At 35.9% G+C, this 11,534-nt stretch overlaps 1 protein-coding gene and 1 pseudogene across 1 annotated transcript; one reads left to right on the top strand and one right to left on the bottom strand.

Annotated features, from left to right (window-relative positions):
• The first annotated feature begins 216 nt into the window (after positions 1–216).
• LOC112030972 (inactive chitinase-like protein 1) lies at positions 217–6,287 on the top strand (annotated as a pseudogene).
• Positions 6,288–9,816: 3,529 nt separating this feature from the next.
• LOC112033200 (endochitinase) lies at positions 9,817–11,534 on the bottom strand. The gene is given in 10 exon segments (XM_065763908.1): positions 9,817–10,005; positions 10,007–10,076; positions 10,079–10,285; positions 10,288–10,334; positions 10,576–10,651; positions 10,654–10,700; positions 11,029–11,104; positions 11,107–11,192; positions 11,194–11,286; positions 11,288–11,534. Coding segments are annotated over 10 exon segments (948 nt in total). The 5' UTR covers positions 11,497–11,534; the 3' UTR covers positions 9,817–9,968.

Genomic DNA, 11,534 nt, shown 5'->3' with positions numbered 1-11,534 from the left:
CCAATTTAGGAGCTTCAAACGAAGAAATGGAGTCTAAAATTGGAATCTACGCGAAAAACTAGTAAGATAGACCTTTTTGAAAATTTTAACTTTGGGTCAAAAGTCAACGCAAAAGTCAAAGTCAATAGTTAGTGCTCATGGGTTAGATCTGGGTCGGGTCGGTCCGGGTCAACGATTAGCTAGGTGACGTAGTACTGACGAGGTGACATTACTGGCATGGCGAGCTACGTGGCTACTGAAGTAGCTAGGGTTGATGTGGCTTTTGATGATGTCATTGATGACATAGGCACGCTTCATCAGCACGTGCGTTATCCACTGGCATGTGGAGTCGAGACCAAAATTTTGGGAGGCGCGTGAGGGCACGTGTATTGTCGTATGAGGGTTAGATTCTCGAGCTACGTAGACTGGCAGAGGACAAGGCCTTTATAGTGGTGAGTGTGTCCAAAAGACAATCTAGGAGTGACGAATCTATGGTGACATGTGGAGTGAGTGCTGGAATCTTGGTCGGCGGGTGCAGATCCTTGTGGAGACTAGTTTCCTGGGTTTTGGTCTAGAAAGGCCGTGGAGCACGTCCGTATGGTTGGTTTCATTAGGCGAAGCCTTGACTTGCACAAATATGAAAGGGAGAGGCACGAATTGCTTAGGCCTGAGAATCTTGACATAGTAGTGAGCCATAGCAGTTGCATGATACCGTGGAGTCTATATTTGAAGTTAAGCAGGGGCACTGTGAATCTCTACTATGCATGTATGAATCTTTTTTGTTGTGTAGAGATGTTTGTTTGATGCCAATAATGAAGTTTGACTATGATGCCATGTTAAATATATTAGCAATGCGATGTGTTATACCATGTTGTATATGCTAGAGTAGATGCGGAAGGAAAAGTACAGATTATGGAACACCAGAACACAAGGATTACGTGGTTCAGCCTTGTCAGCCTACATCCATTGAGAAATCCCTTAAGGGCTACATCTTTATTATGTAAGAGTGTAGTACAATAACCTGTGTTACAATGAACCTTAACATGAGTATATATAGGCGACTAAACCCTAGACTACTAGTACAAATAGGAGTGGGCTTGGGCCTATTACATTGGGCTAATATGTTCTAATATATCTCTAAAATAATATTTCAGCAAATATATAATTAAAGACTTAAAAAAAAAACTCACACATCAGTCCCAACACACTACCAAAAAAATTTAACTTTCAACTCTACCTCGCCACATCCAGCGAGATACAATTCCTCGCTACTAGATTTATAATTCTCTCTCTCTCTCTCTCTCTCTCTCTTGACTCTTATTTTTTCTCTCTTTCTCTCTTCTTTCTCCATCTTTCCTTCATGCACCAATCAGCATAAATCGGTGGTGGCAGTGCTAGTTTTGTCTCGATTTGGCGGAGGTGGTAGATGTTGTGATCTGGCGTGGTGGATTTGGGTGTTTGAAAGTTGATTTCTATGGGTTTGTGGGTTTTTTGGCGTGAAGCTTATGGTTTGTGGGTTTCTATAAGTTGATTTTTATGGACCCATATTTCACTCTAAAATTTTGCTGAAGGCTGAAGCTGATGTGAATGCTCTTAGATCCCTCATTAGCAACTAGGTTATTTATGGAAGAACCAAAATCAAGGAAATCCCTAATGAGAGAGGTTTATATATAGAAGAATTGAAATTTAAAACAAGTATGAAAGTGATCTCTTACACTCATAAACACTTCATTAACTTAGGCATTGGAGCAACTAGGCTGATATCACACTGATCGCCAATGTCATTTTGAGATTTCTTTAATTTTGTGGATGTCCGTTTGGCTGGTCAACTATATGACCTCTAATTCATCATTAGATAATCTTAAAAAAAAATGATCAATCTTTTACGATCTCAATTAAGGGTGGAGCCAAGAATTTTTGCTTGAGAGGTGGAGTTATAATACAAAGATAGTAGTCAATACCTGTATGCATGCATGCATGCACATGTGCGCGCACACACATATAAGCTTATTTTTTAGAATTGATATTTAAAAAAAAATAGTGAATTTAAAAAAGTTGTCTAGTTTGATACTAAACATTTACTTATATATAAAAAAATAGCTTATTATCTCTTATTAAGTTATGAGTAGTGACAATATCTTTTAGACTAAAATTCATTTAATATTATGCATCTTCAAATAGAATCACTTAAAATTTTCATTTTGAGTGTAAAATTACCAAATTGTCTATCAAGGTGAACAAAAAAATTACAATAGAACCAATGAAGTCTTCAAAACCACAAATGATCCAAAACTTTCTCAAATGTAAGAGTCAATTTTACAATAAAAATTTAAATAGAGAGAAAAAAAAATATAACTTATTTCTATAACTACAGAACAAATTGCTAAAAACTTTTTTAAGGAATTATTTATTATTAAGGAAGTAATTGGAATTTTTTTGGGGGGGGGGGGGGATGCCCCCAAGCTATATGGTAGCTACGCTCCTATTCTCAACCCAAGAGGACAATTTCTTACCTCTTAACCCCTTCTCTTTAAAAATTTCATGTTTAAACCCCGTACACGCACAACTTACTATTGATTTTAAAAAATTAATCAATATCAAGTTCAAGTTGTTAATTAGGCGGTTATAAGTGTAATATGGATAAAACAATCACAACTAGAATAATTATCCTCACAAGATGAGAAATTGTTCACGAAGTGAAAACCCAACAGTAAGACCTAGCTTAGTTCGGCAAATCCACTATGAAAAAGTTGCGATATAACTTGACTTATAAGTTCTCCTGTACAAGTAACTTAACACTATATTCAACCTCTACACCCTTGCTGCAACTATTGACCCAACCTATCTTTAAAGTAATCCAACATCACAAGTCGATTGCTAGCTGACAGCAAAATTGATTTTTGTATACAAAATTGCTAGCTGGCCAAATCGTCTTATGGCCGCGTTTTTTGGACCTAAGGCCGTGTTTGTAAAACGTGGCCACAAAAGTTTTTTTTTTTGGTAGTGTTAGTCTCTATGATTTCCAACAACACAGGTGTAGATCTTGTGTTGGGTGGTGAATTCTCCTCCCAATGATTTCACAATTGGAGAGGGTTGGAAGACAAGAATATTGAGTTCAAAGATTTTTTATTTTATTTTATTTTATTTTATTTTTTGCTGCTGTCTTCCTTCTCTAGAGTTTAGGGTTAATTTGCATATATTTATGTAAGGTATTGGGCTAGAGTTTGTCGCTAGAAAGACAATTGGAGCAAATCTCAAAATATTTTGTAGCAGGATTTTTGGGAAAAAATTGGCCTTTGCTCTTTTTAAAAAAACAATCCAGCATTTTGCCTTCTTTCTTAAACTAATTAGGAAAATGCCCTTCTTTTGAAAATCAATTTTTTCAAAATCGAGTTAAACCCTATAGCGGCATTTTTAAGGAACTTATAGTGACATTTTAAGGACCTATAGTGGCGTTTTGTAACTCGACCTCCATGAAGCCGAGTTATATGTAAAAAAAAGAAAAAAAATTTGCATGTAACTCGACTTTATGGAAATTTATTTACAAAATGCCATTATAGGTCCTTAAGACGTCAATATAGGCTCTTTAAAAACGCTGCTATAAGGCTTCAGAATTTTTTTTTTTTTTTTTATAACTCGATTTTAAGAAAATTGAGTTTCAAAAGATGGGTATTTCCCTAATTAGTTTGGGAAAGGGGGCAAAATGCTGGATTTTTTTTTTTGAAAGGGGTATTTGCCCATTTTCTCTAGGATTTTGGTCGATTGAGAGTTTACCGAGATTTTTTGCCTAGAGCTTGGATGACCGAGGATGTGCTCGCATGACCAAGAATTCCAATTTCACACTACCGAGCTTGTCTTTTGAATTTAGCCCTCAATACCTTTTGTACATCACAAAATTAAAACTCAACATTTGACCAAAAAAGAAAAAAAATGTCATGAAATTAACCATCATCTAGAAATCCAAACATCTTTTTTCATCATTTTTCCCTAGTATAATATTTCAGCCACGATGAAGTGGGTCCTGCCCTCGATGGTCCATCCACAAAACAAGACATGGAATACAGCCTAACCTCAACAACACGATTTTCCACAAAGAATTGGACTAGAAATTGGGTCGATGAAGATGGAGTCAGGCTTAACCAATCCATTTTGTCCTGCTAGAATAGTATAGTCCAGTTGAACCCATAACACTTTCCTATATATAGTTACATACACACCATTGTTTTGAACACACATTCTCAAAGCAAAAAAAAAAAAAAAAAAAAGAAAAGAAAAAAGAAAAAGAAAAAGAAGAAGCTCTTTACTTTGATACTTTTCTTAGCTTTCTTCTTGCTTGGTTGTAATGGCGATGTTAGCAGCCTCATCAGCTCATCTCTTTTTGAAAGTATGCTTAAACATCGAAACGATCAAGGATGCAGTAATGGATTCTACACTTACAATGCTTCATAACTGCTGCCCAATCTTTCAGTGCCTTTGGCACAACTGGTGATATTACTACACGTAAAAGGGAGCTTGTGGCTTTCTTTGGTCAAACCTCTCATGACACCACAGGTTATTTACTTAGTTTCCGTACTGGACAAAATTGGCACATGCTCTTTTTGGGCAAAATAAGTAGCATTTTACTCTATTTTTCAAACTAATTAGGAAAATGTCATTCTTTTGAAACTTGATTTTCTCAAAATCGAGTTAAAAAAAAAAAAAAATTTCTGAAGCCGTATAGTGGTGTTTTAAGGAGCCTATAGTGGCGTTTTGGAACTTGAGCTCCATGAACTCGAGTTATAGATAATTTTTTATTTTATTTTATTTTTACCTATAACTTGAGTTCATGGAGCTTGAGTTCCAAAACGCCACTATAGATCCTTAAAACGTCACTATAGGCTCCTTAAAAACGCTACTATAGGGCTTAACTTGATTTTGAGCAAATCGAGTTTCAAAAAAGGGGCATTTCCCTAATTAGTTTAGGAAATGGGACAAAATGCTGCTTATTTTGCTCGAAAAGAGCATTTGCCAATTTTGTCCTTTTATTTCTATTTGAAGTTGTATTAAGGACCTAACAAGGTGTTTCAATTAGTCACAACTATTGTCCCAATAATTACTCTAATTACAACAAATATTGTGTCCCTAGAATTACTCAAAGACTTATAGTTTTACAAAATGAGAAGAACAAACATGCCATTATTGTAATAAGTATCTCCAATATAATATAATATTCAAGTATCTGTTTGGTATCGCATATTTTTCATATAATTAAGAATACTAGGCTGTACCACCGCACATCTTTAGTGCGTTAGTAACTCCACAAGTATAAGTGCTTGTGGGATGTGTGGGGCAAGAGTCAGGGTTTAAGTCTCTAAGAGGGAGCATAACACACATATGCACTTAAATTAAGCTAGAGTAGAATTTCTATCTTGTACAAAAAAAAGAAAAGAATGATAGGCTGTAACTTTTACTAATATATAAAAACATACATAAGTTATGATAATGAGGTTGTCTTACCAAGGTAAGTGAGGTAATCATCTCGGCTTTCCAGTTAGCTTAATTGGTAAAGTTTTTTGTTATCGAATACTAGTTGTTTGTTTTAATTTGTGGGATTGGCTTAATTTTAATTGCAAAAGATGATTATATTTTGTGTAGGAGGGTGGTCTACTGATGGACCATATGCATGGGGATATTGCTTTGTTAGGAAAGTTAACAGGCAATCCGGAGATCAATATTATGGTCTAGGACCTATCCAACTTACTTAATAAGTCTTTAACATAATACAATTTTTTTCAATTATAAGTTAAGAATGCAATTTAATTTTAATACAAACTTTCACAAATATGGTTGATATGATTTGTTGTGATTGGTACATAATAAAACTCATGTTAATGGGGGAATTAGATGAAATTGATATTGGTCATGTCACAACAAGTATATATGTCAACAATTGGGAAAAATATGTGTCAATAGTATTACTATGATACACAAATCAAAAACTTTGATCTTGACTTTGATCATTTAATTGACATGTCAGCAACTACAACTACGATCAAGCGGGAAAAGCCATTGGAGTCAATCTCTTAAACGATCCAGATCTTGTAGCCACAAACCCCATCATATCATTCAAGACAGCCATATTGTTTTGGATGACCGCACAAGGAAACAAACCATCTAGCCACGATGTCATCACTAGAAATTGGAGACCTTCTTCTGACACTTCAGCTGGTCGAGTGCAAGGTTATGGTGTAATCACCAACATTATCAATGGTGGGATCGAATGTGGCCGTGGATATAATGATAATGTGGCTAATAGGATTGCTTTATAACTCATTAACACGTGGCCCCTTAGCAAGAGGCGGTGTATCTTGTACCCGGCATATATGCCGGGTACAGGATGTCAAAATCCCCTAGTAGCCTCATGACCCAAGTTTGGTTATTGGCAAAAAAATCAGAAGCACCGAATCAACCTTTTCTATTTCCCATGAATCAACCTTTTCTATTTCCCATTTCTATTTCCCATGAATCAAACTTTTCTGTTTCCCATGCATTGCTGTTTGTCAAAGAGAAATATCTTCAAAAAATATTACAAATTTATTATTACACATACTCAATAATTAATAGGCACAAATTCATAATTACATAACTCACAAATTAACATGATTAACAACAAATTCAAACATTTACTGGTGTTTAATGGGCATAAAGGTGATGGTATCCTGAGGGTGAGCTGCCAGGCGACAATGCGAGGGTGATCGTGAAAATGGTGAAGGAGACCGCATAGTTGCAAAGGAGAGCCACTTGGCGAGGAAGAGCTAATTGTTTGTGTTTGTGTCTTCCATCTCCGTTTTAGGCTCTGCATTCCCAACAAACACAAAAACAATATTCATTACAATTGTCATCACACCAAACAATATTTAACAAACTCATAATATATAATGCCACAAACAACTTATCCCAAACTAGATGCACCACCCTGAAATTTATTAAGAGACAACCGGAATGGCTAATCAATTTATGTCCTATCATAACATCACTAAATTATGCTTGTAAATATGTCCAGAATTTTTTTGTTTTTTCCCCAATATGGTGTTCAAAGCTCCTTGAGCACCTTACTATTCCTCAGGTATGTGTAGTACCCCATCACACACACACCAAGTAATAAATTTTGTTTATCTATTTCAGCAACCATATGAACTATGAGGTTAAGGCAACAATCATTCCAGCCCACTAAAATTCTATACTTCTAAATTTCTAATAGCCAGCATTTAGATGAAAACAATTGAATTTTTTCCCCTGTTGCATCAATGATAGAATAACACCTAGCATCACAAATACTGCATTTTAAACTCTAACCAAATGCTCCAATTCAATTCAAGTCGGATTCCAATTCGGTCAAAGTCAAAATTCCATATTCACAACAAAATCAAGATCTGTCATATCAAATCGATTTCAAAATGAATTGACGAATGAAGCCAAAAAAAAAAAAATGAAATCACAGCCAGATACACCAAAACCAAATCCAGAATTAATCTCATTCTCACAATACCATACCATAAAATTCAAACCTCATGTGGAAAAAGAAAATGACATTTGAAGCCAAAGGTTCAGCTACCAGCAATCACAGGGTGTAACGACGAGCAACAAAACAGTCCTTGTGTTGTCTACACAGACACACATCCATATCCAAAACATAGAGAGAAAGAGATGAATTGTAATTGCTGTGAGTAACTAACTTGAATTGATAGTTGCGTACTCCTGCTACTACTACAACCACTTTGACAAAAATCATCATTACAAACTGTCAAGAGTTGGATGTTTGGTTAGATAGGTTGATGTAACCGCAACCATATCCATATGCGTATACAATAATACATGCATATATGCACATTGCACAATTTAGTCAAAAGCCAATCTCAGTTAACTCAAAAACCAACAAAATTTACTCATAGCGTGAATAGCAAATACAAACAATCAGAGAACCAGTTTTCAATTTTCACATAGATAAAAGAAGGAACACTGATCAACATAAATAGGATTTGATTTCTACCAGCAGCTATACACACAACCCTTTTTCTTTTTTCTTTTTTTCTCTTCTTCAACAATAAAACCACGCTACCAACATTCCCATCATACAAGCTAACACTAACTATACAAAGTCAAACAAGTCCTTCACCGAAACAAAATCAACTCAACTCAGCTCAAAGTTCCTCTGTACCAAACAATGAGCAAAAGAAATTAAAAAATAAAAAAAAATACACAGAGAGAGAGAGACTGAAGATTAATGGTACAGAAAGAAAGTTAAAAAATAGAAGAAAAGATTAACTGATGCTCCGATTGCTGAAGAGCATACCTCGAGCTGAAGGCTGAAGGCTGATGCTCGATTTGCTCCGATTTGCTGAAGAAAAGAGATGACAGCTCCGACTTGGCGAAGAAAAACGGCGACAGCTGTGTAGGGGCTGACGGTGGTGTTGTGATTGGTGGTGAGGAGGTCAGCCGTCTGGGTTCACGGTGGAGTGACGCTGTGTCGGATTGAGAGGGAGAGAGTGTAGGGAGGCTGCTGTGCTTAGGAGTGAGTGCAGAAGAAATGAGCATTAGGGTAAGAAATTTTAGGTTATATATATGAGGGTATTTAAGTCATTTCACTTAACCGGGTTTTACCGGGCCGGGTTTCGGGCCCGGTTTCGGGTCGGGTCTCGGGTTTTTTAAAAAACCCGGACCCGACCCAACCCGCTTCGGGTTTTTTTTAAACCCATACCCGACCCTATTTATAATCGGACCGGTAAAACCCGGCCCATTAGGGTCGGCCGGGCCGGGTACCCGCGGGCTGGGTAAAAATTGCCATCCCTAATTATGGCTGTACACTGTAGCAAGAGGCTAAAGATTTTTAACTATTAGCTGTTTAACTATTACCTTGTAGCAAGAGGCTAAAGCATTTGAGAATTTAAATAGTTATTTTGTTGAAATGTTAGACTACAGTTTTAATGAATGTGTTGCTAATTAATAGTTTATATTTTGTTTTTCATTATTTATTTAGAGGAATAAATTTTTTAAAAGACTTGGTATCTCACATTTAAATCTAAGGATAGAATGGAAAAATAAATAATTCATTGAAAATTCCTGGGAATAAACCAAACACTATCATCTCACATTCCTAGGAATCTTAAAGAAATTCTCAATAAACCAAACATAGAATAGCTACATTCCTAGGAATCACATTCCTAGGAATCACATTCCTAGGAATCTGGATGCCAGGAGTAATGTGGATTCCCCTGTACCAAATGCCACTTTAGGGTTTCCTAAGGCTCTCTTTGGCCCTGGGATTCTTTTGCTATTTCAATGCAATTTTCCTCCAATCCAGTTGTCTCATTAATACATTTTAGATTACAATTTAGTTTACCAAAATTGAAGACACAAACCAATAGGAAAAATTTATGGTAAATGATTACTGGATGCACTTAACATTTTATTGTTTGTGAAACAATTTAAATTTTCAATTGGATTAAATATCTATCGACCCGCAATTTTTGGTGGCTTCTTTGGGTTGCGGATCCAGTACATATATATAGCCCATCTATATTCTTCTAATTTTTTTTTGGGGTAAGACCTAAAACCAATTATTTACATACAACTTTGGATCTTTTCTACCAAAAGCCTTAGACAGTAGCCTAAGTAATATCAAAGACTAGAGTCAGCCCTGTAAAAAAGTGCCCTCCAATATAAACATTTTTTTTGGGGGTGATACTGAAATATATAGCTCTTAGATTTGTTTTACGTTTTAAGCATATACTCCTTAGATGAGAACGAATGCCATGTGCATACCCAAATGAGTATATGATTTATTAGATGAAGTATGTATTACCATAACCCAACTTTATATAATTCTTCTTTATTTATGTATAATTTAGAGATTTCTCATTGAATAAGAAAATCTCCAGTTCATGATCATACATTTATATGGCCGCCTTATTGTACTGGCTGACCATTTTCTTGCTCTGGACCAGAGCTATTTAGGCAAAAGACCTTTGATTATAGCAATCTAAGTGTTCCATAGCCTACTCCCAATATGTCAGAGTACCTCTTATAGAAACCAATCCTATTAGCCACATTATCATTATATCACGGCCACATTCGATCCCACCATTGATAATGTTGGTGATTACACCATAACCTGGCACTCGACCTGCTGAAGTGTCAGAAGAAGAAGGTCTCCAATTTCCAGTGATGACATCGTGGCTAGATGGCTTGTTTGCTTGCGGGGTCATCCAAAACCATATGGCTGTCTTGAACGATATGGTGGGGTCTGTGGCTACAAGATCTGGATTGTTATGAGATCAGCTCCAATGGCTTTACCTGCTTGCCCATAGTTGTGGTTGCTGATAAAATTTGATGAACCATCAAAGTTAGGGTCAAATTCTTTGATTACAAAAGTCATCTAACACAACATTTTTCACAATGTTAACATGATTTGTTGTGATTGAATCATATCAATATCACTTAAGTCCATCACTGACACCACTTTATTATACACCAATTATAATAAATCATATCAATATTTTTAAAAAGAAAATATTGCTTCTGTAACTTATTAACAAATTTATGATTTTAAAAACTTACTGAGTGAGTTGGATAGGTCCCCGGTTATAATATTGTTTTCCAGAAGCACATGGCCAAGATGTTGAGGTACAATAGTTTGCTTGTTATTTTCCGTAACAAAACAATATCCCCATGCATATGGCCATCTGGTGCACTTGCCCCCTCCTACACAAAAGTGACAAAATATAATCACCTTTTGCAATTAAAATAAGTCAATCAAACAAAAACTACGGGTCTGGTATAATTTTTGTAGTCACATTTACTTTTATGTATAGTTGTATTTTACAATCTTACTATTTTTTTAAGTAAAAATAGTTACACTAGACAATAAACATACACTTATTTATTATAGGATATAACAGTACAATAATGTTAGTGATAAGGTATTTTTCACTTGAAATGGTCTATTAGTTATAATTACAACATCATTTTCGAATGCATTTACCACTGACATTATTTTATATTTTTTGGAACTAACCTGTGGTCTCATGAGAGGTTTGAGCTAAGAAAGCCGCAAGCTCTCTTTTACGTGCAGTAACATCACCAGTGTGCCAAAGCCATTGAAAGATCGAGCAGCAGCAATGAAAGCATTGTAAGTGTAGAATCCATTACTTTTACATCTTGGATGGTTCCTATATTAAGCATTTGATCAAAAGAGACGCACTGATAAGGCTGCCAGCATCGCCACCATCACCACCACTAGATGTAGGGGTGGAGTTGTATGTAGTTGTAGTTTAGTTGTAGTTGTATTTGTAGAGAACCACCAGAAGAACACTGGCTCTGGCAACCACTTCCACAGTACTGAGAGGTACTGCCACACCATCCAAATCTGCTACAACATCGCCTATTTGGACATAGAGCACCCCGAGCCTGTGATCCACATTGTTCTGCTGAGGTTCCAAGCAAGAAAGCTAAGAAAAGTATCAAAGAAAAGAGCTTCATTTTTTTGGGTGTTTGTGCAAAACAATGGTATGTACCTA

This window comes from Quercus suber, unplaced genomic scaffold, assembly GCF_002906115.3.
Source record: "Quercus suber isolate HL8 unplaced genomic scaffold, Cork oak 2.0 scaffold_530, whole genome shotgun sequence".
Classification (NCBI taxonomy): domain Eukaryota; kingdom Viridiplantae; phylum Streptophyta; class Magnoliopsida; order Fagales; family Fagaceae; genus Quercus; species Quercus suber.
The sequence above is the reverse complement of the archived record's forward strand: the minus strand, read 5'-3'. Positions and strand labels throughout refer to the sequence as shown.